Source organism: Benincasa hispida, chromosome 6, assembly GCF_009727055.1.
Source record: "Benincasa hispida cultivar B227 chromosome 6, ASM972705v1, whole genome shotgun sequence".
In the NCBI taxonomy this organism is placed as follows: domain Eukaryota; kingdom Viridiplantae; phylum Streptophyta; class Magnoliopsida; order Cucurbitales; family Cucurbitaceae; genus Benincasa; species Benincasa hispida.
Window position 1 is genome coordinate 35,511,857 of NC_052354.1, and position 18,061 is coordinate 35,529,917.

The 18,061-nt window shown below is 34.9% G+C and overlaps 1 protein-coding gene across 1 annotated transcript; it reads left to right on the forward strand.

The window, feature by feature from the left end:
• The first annotated feature begins 505 nt into the window (after nucleotides 1–505).
• On the forward strand, nucleotides 506–8,031 carry LOC120079948 (protein FRIGIDA). Its single transcript, XM_039034421.1, has 3 exons — nucleotides 506–1,670; nucleotides 5,461–5,636; nucleotides 6,948–8,031. Exons 1-3 carry the CDS (start codon nucleotides 698–700, stop codon nucleotides 7,800–7,802), a joined length of 2,004 nt encoding a protein of 667 aa, XP_038890349.1. The 5' UTR covers nucleotides 506–697; the 3' UTR covers nucleotides 7,803–8,031.
• The last annotated feature ends 10,030 nt before the right edge of the window (nucleotides 8,032–18,061 follow it).

An 18,061-nucleotide genomic window follows, 5' to 3' on the forward strand; every position in this document is an offset into this window, starting at 1 on the left:
TTCAATACTAAACTATTTGGGAGACAAGAAATATTGTAGATAATCACTTACATTCTCTCCGTTTCTAGATCTGACGAACGAATCTTCCTCTATATCCAAAGACACAATAAAATGAACAAAGATGAAAGTGATCGACAATGAGGATGTTGTACTAAAACTTTGAGAGAACAATAAGAGAATGAAAAGTGTTCGATGGAAAAGGAATAACTAAGAGAGACCTTCCATTCTTGATATCAATGTTATTCAATGCTATTGGTAGAATATTAGTTGGGAATAAATGCGTTGGTAGAATGTTATTGTTGCATTGAATACATATTGAATGAAGCTGAAGAAATCGTTGAAGGAAGAAGATGTGTGGTGCGGTTTGTGAACTTTTTTAATTTATAGGTAACTTTGGTATTTCACATAGTCAATTATGGATAAGTTTTTAAGAGGTGATCATAGAAAAGTTTCTGTGATTTAGGTTATTTTGTGACATTTTCCCCCGGCCGCCCATTCTCATTCTTCTCTGAGTTGCCTAGAACTCCGTATTAAATTGGCAGTTAAAGTTTATAGATAGATTATCAAAACTACTGGGTCCTCAGTTTTACCTTTCTAAACTTCATACTTCAACCTCTTCAAATTCAGTTCTTGAATATGGCGTTTTCCCCATAACCCATAAGGCAAAGAAGGAGGTCCTTAATCCCAAGGAGAATCAATGTCACTCATGGCAAATCTCCCCTTGGCTTCCGCTGTTGATTCCTTCGTCGAAGCCGTGAAGGAGGAAGAATCGAAAACTGATGCACGATTGGGGGAAGGCCCATGCCAATCAAAACCAGACCCTCAAGAACCTCCATTTCAGTTTCTGAAATATTCTTATGTTGATGAACTTGGCAGCCTATCCACTGCAATTCGTGCATTCCACTGCCGCTTCAATGAATTACAAGACCATCTAGGTTTCATTCACAACGCCATAGATGCACGTTTCAAACAACATATGTTCGATTCTTCTATTATCGTCGCAACTGCAGAAAGTGGACGAAATCCCGTTTCTTCAAGTAGTCCTAGAAGCAATCTCCCCGAAACTCGTAGCGATTTTGGCAAAATTGACGGAAGAGAAGGTGTAGATAAACAACCAGAATCCTCCTCTCTCTCCGAGCTTCAGCATCTCTGCGAAACCATGTGCAGCCGTGGCTTACGCAAGTACATAGTTTCTCATCTCTCGGACCTCGCTAGACTCCGGCATGAAATTCCGCTTGCTCTACAATGTGCTCCCAACCCAGCCAAACTTGTGTTCGATTGCATTGGTCGCTTTTATCTTCAGGGCAGCAAAGCCTACACCAAGGACTCTCCTATGATTCCTGCTAGGCAAGCCTCCATCCTCATCCTAGAACTTTTTCTGATCTCAAGTGCAGCTGAGACTAAAACCGACAAAAGAACAGAAATTGAGCCCTCCTTGAAGGTGGAAGCTGACCTTGCTGCCATTGCCTGGAGAAAAAGGCTTGTTACTGAAAGTGGTTCTTGTCAGGCTAGCGACATAGATGCCAGGGGTTTGCTTCTTTTTCTTGCGTCTTTTGGAATTCCTACTGTATTTACAAACGATGATTTAAGGGATCTCTTACGATCGAGTAATTCAAAGGGAATATCAAATGCCCTTCGCCGTTCACATTTTCTTATTTCACGTATTCCTGGTATGTAATTTCAACACTCATGACTTATCAAAAGAATACATGCTTTTCCCTTGTCGTTCATCTCTTAATGGATTAGTTCCGCTGCTTTATTGCCTTGCTTAAAAACTGAATTTAGCTTCCCTTTATTGACTGTTTTACTTTGTGGTCCTTGTTTATATCTGATTTTTGTTTTGTTCATCATGTTGCTATTGTGTCCGTTATGTTAGTAAGTTCTAGGCTACTTCCTTACTCCTTACATAAGATGTCCTTGATAAGTGTTTCTCGGCCATCTCCTGGGCTACTCCCAAGTTGGCAAAACCTTATCAAGCTAATTGCTAGTATTGGGAGAATTGTAAAACTGGTTTGGAAGATTGATGGTAGAGCTATTATAGTCTGTATGTTTGGTTGGGTATGGATGGGGACTGTTTTTATTAAATTGTATAGATATTATCATTGTTATTTTTTTTATGAATAACCAACCTCATGCTATGCTAAGAAGCACAAATATGGATAGGAGACATGCCACGCCATTTTTTAAATCTACACGTTTATTAAAATATATATCGATTTTATACTAGAAGGAAATTCAAAGTTAATGACTTTTTGCAACTATATACTTAAAAGATTAGTTTGGTGTAGTTCTCTCACAAAATTTATTATGTTTTTCATATATGTGTCTAATTAATATACTTAGTAACTAGTAAGGATGGAGAAGTTTGTATTAAAAAGACAGCCCGTCATCCACTTCCTGTATCTTTGGGACGAACCCTTTAAGCTCAAGAATGGCATCAAGATAGTCCCAATCAACCTTGTCATAAGCTTTTTCCATATCAAGCTTCAAGAGGAAGCCTTCCTTTTTAATAATCTTACATTCCCCACTGCCTTAGAGGCAATTAAAATCACATCAATAATTTGTCTACCTTCAATAAAAGTTGCTTGGGTGTCACTAATCATGGAGGGGAGAGCTTTCTTGAGGCGCTTGGCCAAGACTTTGCAATCCTCCTATAAAGGGTTTTAACAAGGCTTATAGGTCTATATTCTCCCACCCTATTTGCTTGCAATTTTTTAGGGACGAGGCATAAATAAGTATCATTAGTTTGCTTATTGATGATTCCCTTTTCAAAAAAACTGTGGAACACTTCCTACTAAGTTAGCTTTCAAGAATATCCACCTTTTTTTCATAGGAAATGATTAGAAGTAGGCCATGAAAATCTTGTAAGAGAAATATCCTTGAAAGTGTCATGCCATCCTTCATAAATTAGGAATTGGTCAATTCTAGTAGCAATAGGGATCTCTCTTCGATCAGACCATGTGAAGCTTCCATTTTTCATGGGGACATCGAAAAGATCAAGGTCCTCAATCACCCTATTGAAAATCTTCTTGCTCTTGGCAACTCTGCCTCTATTTGACTTTTCTTTCAGCCATCTCACAACATTAAAGTCACCCCAATACACCAAAGATTAGAGCATATTCCTGCTAAAAGAGGTCTCTTCTAGTTGGAGTTGGAGGACCAAGCATAGACCCCTGAAATCCAGCTAGGGAAAGAGTCATCAAACCAAAACGAAATAGAGAGAGAAAACTTATCAACAAGGGAGTCAGAAATAGAGATGCAGTCTTCTTTCACATAATCAGAGTCCCCTCTGAAGTGCCATTGGAATCAAGGGCCACCCACCCAATTCCTCTGGAGCTCCAATTCAACTTCACGAATGCTCTATTCCACCAATCTTAGTTTCTTGAAGAAGCACTACATCCAGATTATACTTTGTAATGATATCTTTCACGAAAGCTCTTTTGTGCTTTGAATTCCGAACTCTCAGGTTCCATGAGAGAATCTTCATGGAGAAACCTTAGGGCCCTGGATTTCTGCTTCAGCCTCACTAAGCTCTTCATTTTCCCAACTGCGAAGGAGATAGACAATCTCCCTAGTTTTATTCTTGTAAGCTGAGTTACCCCTAGACAAACTTGCTTTAGAGGGAAGGGAACGAATGCTCAAATTCCATCTTTTAAGAGATCTAGTTCTTTTTCTGGAAAAAAGGACATTCGTCATCAAAGGCCGAGTCCTTGGGTGAATGCATAGTTCCTCTTCCATTCTTCATTAATAATCACATTGAACTGGTTTCCATTTTCTACTTCTTCACTATCTTTTTTGTAGAATTCACTTTGATCCTCTTCAAACACGGAAAAAATTGCTAGGATGCTCGATGTATAGAGGCCTTTCCTTGACTTCCTTGTCCTCATCATCCGAGTCTTCGCTTTCAACACTGGAGAGAGAAACTTCCGAGCTAAACTTGATTTCTTTACCTTTTTCCTTTGCAGCCACGTCATTGTGTTCTCTTACAAAAGAGACATTTTTACCCTTACAAACTTCAGATTTTGAAGTGGCTTGGGTTGTCTTTGGATGGGTCACATCTTGTGATAGGGGCAGCAACTTTCTTCCCAAAAGAAGGCTGACCTCGTGGAACTTAATGGTTCAGAAATCTGCTGGTTGTAAAAGGTTGGCAAAGTCCTGCCCAAGATGGTAAGGCTGGCGCTGTTTACACAAAAAGGCTGAACAAATAGAACAGTAGTTACAAGGAAACTTATCCAGTAACTGCAACTACACAGTAACTAAAGAAGCTCTCAAGCTATTACACCAGTTTTCTCCTTTCTTCACGATCAGCATGCCAATTTTTAATAACCCTCTTCAAATTTCTGACCTTGGAAATTATTACAAATCCTTCCCATCCATTTGAACAATCTTGAAGGAGATATTGCTCAAGAACAGCCCCACAATCCAGAAAATTTAACTAATTGTTATAAAGCGAAATGGAGAATGGACCCCTACCAAATATACCTGATTCAAGGAGCAAAGAAAAATGATAAAAGGATATACATGCTTGTCTTGATACCTGGTAATTATGCAACAAAAATTATCCCATTCCTTGAGAGACAAGGAATCGATCAATAAGAGAATGTGACTAATAATCATCCAAATGCGATCAAGTGAACTTTTCATTTGATAGCAGTAAGTTTATTAAACCAAGGTCTTCAATTAACTTGTTAAATTTTTTCACACCCTTTGTTTGCTTCATTTTAAAAAAGGTTGAATCCTTGCTAATCCAGATGGGCATGGTAATGGAGATTAGACAGACATGGACATGGCATGGTGACATGCCATTTTTTAAACATTTGGGGCATGGATACAAGGACACATTTATTTAAATATGCATTTTTAAAAATATTTACAATTAAGAAATTCAGAATCAAGTATTTGTATGCCTTAAAAATGATGCATTTTTCCCTTAAAATTTATTAATCTTGTTCCACATTACCTTGAGCCCTTCCATCAGGACATTGACGTGGTCCACTTGGAAAGAAAGAAGCAACCAAATGTTCAATGAAAAGAAGAAAACTTTTGATATTCAAATCTGTCTTTTTTGCCCTCTCTGTATGAAAACTATCCTCAATTTCAGAGTTATAGCCTGCTTTCTCTTTTGTCCAGTTGGAGGTGTTCTTAGTAAATCTCCCTTGGTTTTGGGGATTGAGTTTTCTCCCCTAAACATTTTGTAATTCCATCTCATCAGTTTTTGTTTACTTTCAAAAAAATAAAAATAAAAGTGAGTACTTTAAATTGCATTTTCTCCACAATTAAGAATTCGACTTTCAGGTATATTATATGCTGATAAATGCATAAACAGTAACAAAGATTTCAATTTCCTTAATAGCTGTAAGTTGCTTGTTCAACCTTGGAGTCTGATTGGCATATGTTTGATTGTCTGCTGGTTTAGATCAATTCCCATTCTCATTTGGCTGCTTGACTGTTATATAACAGACATTATAAAGGGGATGATGAACAGCAGTAAGAATGTTGAAGCTGTTGATATTATTTATGCTTTTGGTATGGAGGATGTATTTCCACCACAGGAAATTCTGTTGTCATTTCTCCAAGAGTGTGATGAAACGTGGAAAAAAAGAATAAATGAAGTACGAGGTTCAACCATGCAACTGGTATGGTTTATCTCGACCTATGGGCATTAATTTAGTCTTTATAAATTATAGTTCATTCATTCATTTTTCTTGAACATAACTTTTCATTGATTAGTGAAAAGTTACGATATCAGGAGTAATTTCCCAACTTTCAAATGTAAGACCAATTGAACAACTCATCGCTTCTAATAACCTGACTAACTCAAACTTGAGTACAAAGAAAAAGTTCTGAAAATATTTGGAAAGAGTAAACCAAGAAGCTCTTTCCTTCGTAAGTTGGGATTACATTCTTTTAGATTCTCTGAAGTCTGAAGATGCTTCCTTTCATTCAATTTGTATTGTTCCCTCCTTTCAAAGTTATGTTTCCCATCCAGAAAAATGAAAAAAAAAAAAAACAAAAATAAAATAGCTATACTATTATATACATAGGATTTTTTTTTTTTTTTTTTTTGTGTTAAATTATGTGTTTCATCCTTAGGATGTTGGTCTTTATTGTAAGCTTAAGGAGTATGTGAGTTGAGTTGTATTTGATGCTTTATTGGTTTTGAGTTTTTTGTATTGGTTGATTTTTTCTAGTTATTTTCTTCTTTTGTCAGATGTAACTCATTGTAATTTTCACAATCTTTTTTTTTCTCTTGTGAAACATGGACTTTTACAAGTTCCAATTATATCCTCAAACTTTTGATTAGTTCTAGTCTAGTTTTCTTTTTATCAAACAAACAATAATGAAGCCAATAATATACCATAAGTAGGAATTTGATGTGATTGAAAACATTGGCTATTGTGTATAACAAAATGAAGTCTTCCCGTCAATGTGGAAAAAGGCACCTTCACACTTTTTATCCCACGTCGTTTATATTTTTCCTTAGTTCACCTGCCAAATCAAGGGGGAAACCTCATTTTATGAGTAACATATTAGCCAATGTTTTTAAGATAATATTCCGTCCGTATCTACATTGATTTATTTAGAGCAGGTGTCTTAAATGAAGTTTTCAATTGAAAATTTTAGAAGTTTATAGACGAGGTTAGAATAAATGCATAGTTAATGGGTGAAATTTGGGATTTGGAGAGGGTTTGCCAAACCCTTGAAGTAGTGAAATCTGAACCCCATCTTTTATGCTGATATTTTATTTTATTTTATTTATTTTTAATTCTCTCAATGTGTGGTTATGTTTAGTTTTTATTTTCAAGCATGCCCACTTGTTAGTTTTGCTCAGTGAATTTAGTTATGTTTCCGACATTTCTCTCAACAAATTCTGCTCCAACATCTTTAACTTGTTCTTCTCCCTGTCATTGAAATTACTTACATTGTAGTTACATTGTTTTTGTCAGAAACGAGTGAGTGAAGAGAAATTGGCTTCTCTGAAATGTGTTCTCAAATGTTTGGAAGATCACAAGTTGGATCCTGTGAAGTCTCTTCCTGGATGGAAAATTCACGAAATGATAAAAAACTTGGAGAAGGATATTGTGGAACTTGGGAAAAGAATGGAAGATAATGCGAGTATGAAGCGAAAAATAGACGAAGCTTCGACTCAGAAGTACCTGAGTCAGGAAATAAAGCGATTGCGAAGGGTGGCTGCAAGTAAAGGAGGATTCCCTGATATGTCCTATCCGGTGAATGGCTTGTTGGAACAAAATGCAGCTACATTTTTGGAGGACAAGAGCTGTTTTAGTAGTGGTAGTAGTTCAATCCCACAAAAGATATTGGAAGGTGGACGTTCTGCTCGATTAGGTAATTACCAAACTGCTTTGTCTTTGCGTGGACCTGGTTTGGTTGAAACCACAGTTTTGCCTGCCGACATCGGTAGTAGTATCTCCAGTGCTGCTGCCTCATTCCCAAGAGGAATAGCAAAGGGAAGGGACAGCATTGAGGCTTCCATTTACAACAAAATGGGGCCAACTCGTGAGTTAGCAGCTTACAAAGATATATCAGTTGGCCAAAGCTTTATTCAACAAGCTATGCCTACACTTAAGACAACCCCTACGCCACCACCACCAACCGTGGAGTCTTATTCGGCTGTAGATGGATTCATGGGACACACAACAAGCAATCATTTTGATCTGTATCATTTTGCCGATTCAGCTGTGTTCGATAATGATGCACCTAAGAGCAGCAGCACTCAAACTGGCAATTTGTCTCGTCTTCGGCTGCCTCATCATCACCATCCCCCCTACTTTTACAATTGATCCTAAATGTTATTCGTTTCATAATATAACAAAAATAGCTGCTTTGAATTCAACTTTTGGATAGGATTGTTGAAACGGATTTTCTTGTCTCAGCAGCAAAGGGATGGATGTATTAGTCTTTAGATTTACTAGGCAGGCTGGTAGAATGTTATTTACTCAACTTATACATGTGAACTTTACATTTCAGTTATATAACAATGTTATTCATCTGTTCCTGTTCATAGCTCAACTGCAGTATCGTTTTTGTGCTTTTTCCTCTCCAACTTATGCCTAAGCCACTTTTTATAGTTTGTTACAATCACATCCTTGTATTTCGAATTTGATCATTCAGCCCCTTAAGATTTTGAATTGATGTAATTAAACTTGCATTACTCCTAACCATTAGTGTTATTTGCAATCAAACTCACAAACTATTGGTTTTTTTTTACCTCCAATGGGTGTGTGTTTAGATAATAGGAGTAAGGGTTATTTTAACTCTTATTTTGCTAAGATAGTATTATTTAGAGCTCTTGCATGTATAGCAAAATGAGGTAAAAATGTTGCAATAACAAATATAGTAAAATTTATCTTGAGTTTATAGAGAATGCCCAAAAAGTCCATTGAAGGCACACAAAAGAACGTTGAAGGTTGGAATTTTTTCATTTAGTGATAAATAGTGATAAACTTCTTTATTTGATACTTTAATTTGTTTGAGGTTTGTGTTTAGCGATAAATTTATTGTTTATCTTTACATATTGCATCTTTAATATATTTTCAAAAGAAGTTAATTTCGTTAAACTAAAATTTAATTTTGAACATCATCTTGGTTAAGTAATTTGAATTAAATTGGGTTAGACCCTAATAGAAGTATGTTGCTAAAAGAATTATAAATATATAATTATTGACCCTTTATTAGACTCAAATAGACTCAGATATACTATATCTTTCATTATGTTTGATAGACTTTGATAGATGTATATAAAAGTCTATTATTGTTTTTTTTTTTCCAACTCCATCGACCACCATTACTGATACACCTTAAGTAACAAATAAAAGTCTAGACAGTGATAGAGATAAAACCAGTGATAGACTTCCACCATTTGTATCACCGATAACACTTATCACTAGTGTTATAACTACTAGACTTAGCTTATTTGATACTTTATTTATTTAAGATTTATGTTTAGTGATAAATTGATAGCTTGTCTTTAAACGTAGTCACGTTATAATTTGACACGAAAGGGACAATCAAAATCTACAATATGCTATTAGAACCTGATAGAAGTATATAAAACTATCAATGATAAAAATTATAAGTATATGACTTTTCTTTTATAGAAGTATGTCACTGATATACTCTTATAGAATTATATGTACAATTGATAATCAAATGAGATTAAAAAAAAGTATTTTTCCTTTTCAAGTTGCAAAACACGATATTTAACCTACCCGTGCTTGTATGATACAAAAAAGAAAGTAAAAAACTATAGGACGAGTTTTTGAGACCTCTAGATGGAATCATTATTACATGCATGTAATTTCAATAACTGAATATGACTGACCACTTAACTTAAAATTAAATTATATAAATACACAAAGGGGCAATTGTAACTTTAATTAAAAAAGTTTCTGAAAATTGGGTGCATGTTCCTACTTAACTTAAAATTAAATTATATAAATAAAGAAAAGAGACAATTGCAACTTTAATTAAAAAAAGATTGAATGGTGCGTATCCCTAGGTTTTGCTTTTATGCAAATATATCAAAAAATTTCCTCTTGAAAATTTGATTGTTATCTGATTTCTATATGATTGTTATATGATTGCTATCTGATTTCTATGATTGTTATATGATTGCTATCTGATTGACACACCTGCAATTACAAAAAAATTTAAGTTATGGTTTTGGTTTTTTAAAATGTATTTGTCATACAATGCAATTTCCCTAAAGAAAATCAGGAATAAATTTTAATGAAACATTTAAATTAAAGGAAACTTTAATTGAAAATAAAAACAACATGCCAAAAATGCTAAAACTTAGATGTTTAAACCAAATCAATAAAATAGTAACAGACCACCTTGTCAAGCACCAAATATGTTCTTGCCCTTAAAACGATATTAAAAGAAAAGGTCCAATAAAAAATACTGAGTGAGTAATCCCACTTTTGGGTTTAGATTATGTAATCATGTTCATATATATGTACTGAAAACTTCATGCTAGGTGGGATCTAAAGATATTTTATTCTTGACTCACTCTGTTTTCCATTCCCTTGGATGTGCATAGACTTCATATACATTAATTTGATGTGTATCAGTTTCATATACATCGACCCTTACTATGTTAATTTCATGCATGGCTACGTATTAATTATATAGTATAAGTGCACCAAGTCCATGCAATTGTATCAATTTCATTCAGCCAAAACACTATGAAAAGGAAAAGAGGTCGCAAAATTCATAATTTAATATAACATGCATGCATCGATAAGGTTCCACATAAAATCACATAATCATCGATCATGTTAAGCATATAACACGTCATGGCAAATAATAATAAATCATATAAAAACTTTTTCACGTCAACATATATCTCACATTGACAATTTAGTTGGCAAGACCAAAAAACATTATTCAATTCCTTTAGCAGGAAAAAAAAAGTTAATACAGAGTTTTACACTTGGCACAAGAGCGTTCTAGTAGTAGTGTCACTTAACTTGAAAATGAACTCCAATTAATATCCAATTGCATCAATCTCCTTTTTTGCTCAGAGAAACTTTGAACCAAATCCTAAAACAAAAGCCAAAATTAACTTCCACCTTTAGGGCCTAATTTCGAAACATAAATTTACCTTAAAATCTCCGAACAACTTATTAAGAATGTGATAGGATTCAAAATCGCTTCAAAATTTTATAAAAAATATTTGAACCTATGGATAATTTATTAATAAGTGTTAGAAACCCAAAATTTCAGCAACTATAATTAACCTAAAAGGTTTTTGAAGCGTAGGGTTATATTTTATATTTTCATGGATACATATTCCCTAGTTTGATTCGATTTTGACTATTTTTCAATTAAAAAAACTAAACCAAACCAATACATTTTAGTCTTATTCATATAAAAACTAAGATGTCCAATTTAAACCAAACCAAAACAATGGCTCAGAGTTTTTTTGTACGGATGGCCTTAATTGGGAGGCCTAAATGAAAAATGGTCACCGGTTGAAAAAGAGATGAAAAGTGGCATTATGCTTGCGTCATCCACGCGTGATTTTATCGCTTCGTCCCTAAGATACACCCTGTGTGCCTGCCACAACCAAGGTACTTGATCCTCGATGACGAGTCACTCAATACCCGATGCACGGTGCTACATCCATTATACTCGATCATTCCACGTCATACTCAATACTCGATCACTTTATACTCGATTGTTTTGAATTACTCGTGCCCATGCATGACACTCAATACATGTTATATCCATCATACTCGATCATTTTGTCTCTTTGTTTATATTTTGGTTTATTTTTCTTTTATTATTTTATTTTTTTTTTTTTTTTTTTTGCATGTGCATGTTACTCGATATGCGCTTTCATGTTATTAGATATTTGACTGATATAGTTTTTTCTCTTTTCATTTCAGTTTTCATATCTTGCATGTTTGGATGGAGTTGGAATTTTTTCCGTTTCGATTTTCATATTCTTGGTATTTCGGATGTCTAGAGTTTAGGGTTTGAGTAGGATAAGCCATGGAAGTGGAAAATCAAATTGAATGCTCGATAATCGACCATTGAGTCACATGTACCGTGTATTGAGTCATCGTGTATCGTGTATCGTGCATTGAGTATCAAGTATGATGGATAGAATATCGTGTATCGAGTATCGAGTATAAAATAGAATGATTACTTTATAGTGTTTTTTGTTATTTTATGCAGTATGGCTAGACAATTCAAAATTCCTCCCCAGGATCGTTTCTCAGACCAAGTGATCAACATATCCTCTCATATTGGGATGACTAATAAGATAGTGAAAGACAAGTTTATCCCCACTGAACTTGCCCTTTTTAAGAAGACAGCATTTGGGCAATTTATGGACATGGACATTATCTTCAACAGTCCATTTGTCCACTACATTCTATTGAGGGAGGTTGTAGACGATAGGAATGATACAATGACCTTCGATTTGAATGATATGATTGTAACATTCTCCAAAGAAGAATTTCTGTTAGTAACGGGATTGTAGCAAGTCACTTAATCCAGTAGTTGCGATGAGGGTTGAAGTGCATGGATCACTATGTAATAGGTACTTCAAGAATGATTATGCAGGGGACATTCATATTGGGTTATGTTGGTGATAGACATTAACCTTGGGCGTATCCTTTTATATGACTCACTCCATAGGTACATCACACAGAGGGATTTGGGAGCATTCTTAGCGCCTCTATGCTACACTCTCCCCTCCCTAGCACACTTTTGCAGCCTATATGCCGTAAAGCCCGACCTTGCACCTAGTCCTTGGAAGTTGAGTCGTGTCAATAAAAACTTCCTATAGGTGTAGATATACTAGACTGTGGGATATTCTGTCATAAGTTCTTTAAATATTTGATGGCCGGGACAAGTATGAAGAGCTTGCGGCAAGATAAAATACATGATTTTAGGGTATAGTATGGTGCCGAGTTGTGGACCGATCAGTTTTTTTATTAGGTCTTTCTATGTAAATTTTGATATTATTCAATGTAAGAACTTGTGAATTTTATATGAGCAAATGTAATTTTTATGAGCAAATTGTGTTTATTTAATTTTTCATATTTCCATATTATAAGCAAATGTATGTTTATTAGGTTATAAGCAACACGTATCGCATATCGAGTAACATGCATCGAGTATTAAGTAACTTGTATCGTATAACATGCATTGTGTATAGAATATATAGTAATTTTGGTTAATGTTTATCCATCGAGTATTGTCAGGTATAAAGTAATTGAGTAATGTATAACATGGATCGCATAGTGAGTAACGTGTAACATGGATCGAATATCGAGTATTTATCGGAATGCTTACTATTAGGAGTCCAATGTCATTATAAAATGAACAGTCTATATTGCAGAATAATAAACAATCTAAATCAACATATATTATACATTATTTGACATCTGTACCTGTGTCGATTGTGTCTGGGTCCCTTAAGTCTCGGTCTGTGTCAATTTGTTGAATTTGGACGTATCAAGTGGTTCGGTGCACTTTTGTCTATGATGTCCCAGTTGGCCACACTAGCCACAGATCTTTAATGTGACATGTTCTCCAACAGACGATATCCTGTTTACCCTTCGTCTACCAACCTGCACAACCTTTTTCGGTGGGAGTATTTTTACCTTGGTATAACTTGGTGGCTTTTCCATTCGGATACACGACCAATCGGGTTTATCGACTCCGCATATGCTAGTACTAGAGTATCAACACTATAGAATCTGCTACATAGAGTCAATGGATTGATGTTGCACTCTCTAGCTGCAGCAATAGCATGCGAACATGGAATCTTCAAACACTGAAATCGTATGCAACTACATTCTCGAGTGTTAAGTCTGGCAATATCGTCTAATCCACCATCCAAGATATTGGGTCGTATGTCCTAAAACTCATGGTTTGTAAACTTTATAACATATTCTATTTGACAATAAAATTGTTATTGAGGTTATTTAGTAAAAATGTTATTGAATATGTGAATTGCACCTTTTTAACCCTAAATCTAATAAACTAAGAACCCCTGGCTATAGCAAGAATACTTGAACTCTATGTGGCGACATAAAAGTGGATTAAGTTCGAGTAATAGCCAAAATGGTTTATAGTATAGGGATTAGGTTGGGTACCTTATCCTGGGGACACTATGGATGCGACCAAATTTGTATTTGATATAGACGATGTGATCTTGAATAGTTCATGTGGAGACATGTGAGTGGAGACGTCCTATGCAATGAGTTCGCATAAGACCGAACCACGAAATAGTCAGTTTTACTTACTGATAAGACTGACTATTTCAATTCGATGACCTAGGTTACTCGATCTTAATCTCGAACTAACTATAAACTCTTGTTTATTCGGAATCATCCTTTAATCTGCATGGATGAGAGTGACTCAACATCACTGCCTTGGCCTTTTTGGTGTTGCGCCCAAAAGACTAAGAATCAAAAGAAAATTTATAATACCAGACTACTCCTATTACTACAAAACGTAGAAATAGTGGTAAGTCTGAGTTGATTCACAGGGAAGCACGATTTATTTTATTAAGCCAATTTCCTAACTAGAGCAGTAAATAGGGGGTTTTGGTGTAAAAGAAATAAATGTGCGAAACATAAAATGCAAGGATAAATGCAATCTAGGATAGAGGTCTATCTAATTTCTAGAGCAAGAGAGAGAATTCTATGCAATTTCTATCATGGAAATCAATAATTAAACAAACAATCCATTCTATGCATGCACGACTACCAAATTGGTGTGCTTTAACTAGTCTCTACAAAGGCCGATAACTAATTAAATAAAAATCAATCATGCGTCTTAATTATCAACTAAGGATGGAAAGCCAATACCCTAATTAAACTATATGCTCTTAGTTCTACTGGGTTCTCAGTGATCATATAGAATTAAAAATCATATACATTAAGAATGAGGATTCAATCGCATCGATTAATTATCAGGAAAGTTTTGTTCAATTAACGAACATATTCTTCGAATCTAGATTAAGCATACATTACTAAGATTCAATACCAACCTATAAATCTAGGCATTCACATCCAATCCTATGCTACTGGGGTAAATTCAAGCATAGATGAACACAAGGAAACGCGTGAGCTCGAAATTAACTAGCAAAGATATGCAATTATGATAAGGTCGTCAGTCTAACACACAAATGCAATTCTAAATTACATCAGAATTCAAAGAAGTCATAGAGTTGAAGAAAATCACATTTAATCAAAGAAATTTCAAGTAATTAAACATAGGGACTCTTGCCTAAAGAAATTAGATAGAAGTTACCTCTTAATTCATAGACAAATTCAAGATAAATATCCTATCCATCAATTACAACCCAAAATAAAATGTAAAACTTAACTTAAGATACTAAAATTTGAAGGGAAAAGAAGGAGACTGAAGCTCCACCTCGGCCTCCATCAATTCAACCTCCAAAAGATAGCCTAAATGACCTAAAATTGAAGAGAGGTTATATAGAAATCTCCATAGCGTTGCAATGCTCTTATTGATGAGACCTTGACCGTCAGGGGTGTATTGCAACACTGGCTTGACTCTCCATTGTGACAGATGTGTGCGCGCGACTGCTGGCATCCCGTCAATCATCGTTGCATTGCAAAGCGGATAGTGTTATGACGCATAGCGTTGCAATGCTACCCTGCTCAACTACTGCCATTCATTGTCAGGCGAGCGTTGGACTTATGCATGTGATGAGCGTTGTGATGCTCTAACAAGGGCAAATTGGCCATTTCAACTTTTTTGACACCAGATGCTCAAATCACCTCCAAATTGCTTCAATTTAACCCCATTTCTCATCAAATGGCTAATTCTACCTCTTAAGTGCTCAGTACTTAAAAAATAAGACAACAAACACATAAAATACCTTAACAAGCCTAAACTAAGCAAGGGAATATAGCTCTTTTTTAGAACTATCAATCATCGACTCAATAAGCCTTCCATTTTAGGGGTAAGATTGGGTAGATAGCTGGGGACATAATCCTACAAGATGGAACTCACTCATACCCGATTCTAGGATAGTATATAGGTTGTTCTCTTTAATGCTGACTTCGGGTCTTGAACAAGAGGCCCCACCCTCTCATTTGCCCGAGAGGAACTTGGTTTGGTGGTTAGATCATGAACCAATTGTTCATTAGAGGATTAATGAAACTTAAGGAGTAAGATGTAATTACAGGGGTAAAATAGTCATTTTGACCCAACTTTAGTTACAAACAACCCGTGAAGGATTAACTTACTAATCATGGTTAAATCAAGTGGACAAAAATACATCTACAGTGAGGAGAGTGCAACTACTAGGCTTTAGTGAAGTCTCCCGGTAGTTAACGAATGTTGGTTAATTATGTTAAAGAGTTTAACCGATTGATCTCAGATCATTGGAGTTCATGATTTGTAGGTCCATTAGGTCCCCTTGCTAACTCATATCGGACTAAACCTTAGGACAGTGTGATGAGGGAATTTGAAACGTTCAAATTCAGTTTAGGGAATTATTGTTAATTGACATTTAAATTGTCGAATTAAATGAAATTGGAGAGTTGTAAAAATTTAAATTTGATTTAAATATTGTACACGATTCACATTTGGGGTTGGTGTTTTATTAATTTAATATTTGATATTAAATTAATTAAATTGTTTAATTAATTATTTAAAAATAATTATTAGAATTAATTTTGTTTAAAATTGTTTTAAAAGAAATTATTTTTATTTAAAATTAATTATTTGAATTAATTTTACTTAAAATTAAAATTTTGATTTATGAAATTCAGAATTTAGTTAAAATCCATTTCAATTTAAATTTATGAAATTTAGATTCGAAAATGTAATTTAGGGTTAGTCGGTTTTTCCCACAAATCCCACTAAGTTAAACACCTAATTCTACTTATTAGTGGTTTATTTAGTGTCAAAATTACATGCAATTTGATTGAATGTGTTTCTTTTATAAATGGAAAAAAAATATTTGTTTAAATCTTCATGCAATTTGATAATTGAAGAAAAATTGTTCTCTTCATATCCATACATAAACACTCTTCCAAACTCAAAATTCCCTTCAATCTCACCACAATTTGGATCCCACAATCTATTCTAGGGCTGAAGAATAGTGGGGAAGACTCTAGCAGTGGTCCACAATGAGTTCGTGATCAGAATTAACCAAGAAGTTGCATCAATTTTGAGGTTCTACAAAGGTTGTAATCTCAAACCCTAATTTCCTGATATGAACATGCATGTTTTAATCCTAAAATTAATGTAGTTAGATGGTTTAGGATCCAAATCGCTTTTGCATGCTTGTAGTTAGCTCTTTCACATGACATGAAATCTATAACAATTGATTGGATTTACTTGGTATCGCTGGCTTTGTCACACTCTAAACCCATTATTTCGTTTGCATACTTTAAATGTATCGATGTATTATCGGACCACATTGTTTGTCGCTCACAAAACCACTATTGAAGTAGACCTCTTATATATTATAGCAATAAAGTTATTGGCAATACTCTTGCCTCTTTGGTAATAGCATTAAAGCATTTGGCACTATTGCTGGCCATATTATCATATCGGTTCCCGAACTAGTAACACTGTGCCCACCCATCGCTGAACATTATCATCCCCCAAATATCTAGCAAGGGAACCATTGTTGTAGTTCACTATTTGGCCCTAACATCGTTTGAACTCTGATTCCCGATACACTCTACAAACATCGTTAAACAATTTTCTAATGAACTCGACCTTGAAGTATTCCTCCACATTCCTTTGCAAATAGAATGTACAAAGTTTTTTTATAAGAATCGAGGAATATGACATCAACAACATTAGTTATACTCTAGAGATGAATACGAGGTTAAGGCATTCTCCAATTGTTGTTTTAAGGTTCATCGTGAACCACTTCAAGGGTCGGTCATTCTCATTATCAACAGTTGCATATGCTAGTGGATATAGTTGATTATTATCATCCGTTATAACACCAACTAACATTATTCCCTTGTACTTACCCTTCATATGAGTACCATCTACAATGATCACGGGTCAAAAACTCTTAAAACCTCTTAAACTCGAAATTAGTGCCTTAAACATGTATTTGAAATATTGTGGTTTTTTAAGCTCGATCTCAAATACAGTTCTAGGATTTTCTATCTTTAAAGCCTCACCATATGGATGCAAGACAACATATGATTCCTCTAGCATCCCCTGCAAGGGCGAAAGCAGTTTCTCTCGCACGTCATGCTTTTTCACAAAAAATATTAACACCATATTGATGTTGCATATCCTCAATAATATGGCACGGTTTGTCACCCCAACCAACGTCAAACTCATCCTTGATCAAGTGACCAATAATGAATGTGTTGGCTTACTTGTGGTCATGATTCAGTACTTCAATTGAGCACGTGTGCTTGGCTTACATCTATGATCTTGAAAATATCACATCCGTCCATTTTAATTGCTCAAACAGGCCACTTACAAGTCGGGTGTAAACATCGAACACTATACAATCTTTTGTTTTATTTTTTAACCCGTAGCTCAAAGTTGTTCTTAATGGCCA

Excerpts from the sequence above, each read along its gene's own strand:
- LOC120079948 (XM_039034421.1), top strand. The coding sequence starts at position 698 with ATGTCACTCATGGCAAATCTCCCCTTGGCTTCCGCTGTTGATTCCTTC. Across the intron at positions 1,671-5,460 it reads TCTTATTTCACGTATTCCTG|ACATTATAAAGGGGATGATG; the intron begins GTATGTAATTTC and ends GTTATATAACAG. Across the intron at positions 5,637-6,947 it reads GAGGTTCAACCATGCAACTG|AAACGAGTGAGTGAAGAGAA; the intron begins GTATGGTTTATC and ends TGTTTTTGTCAG.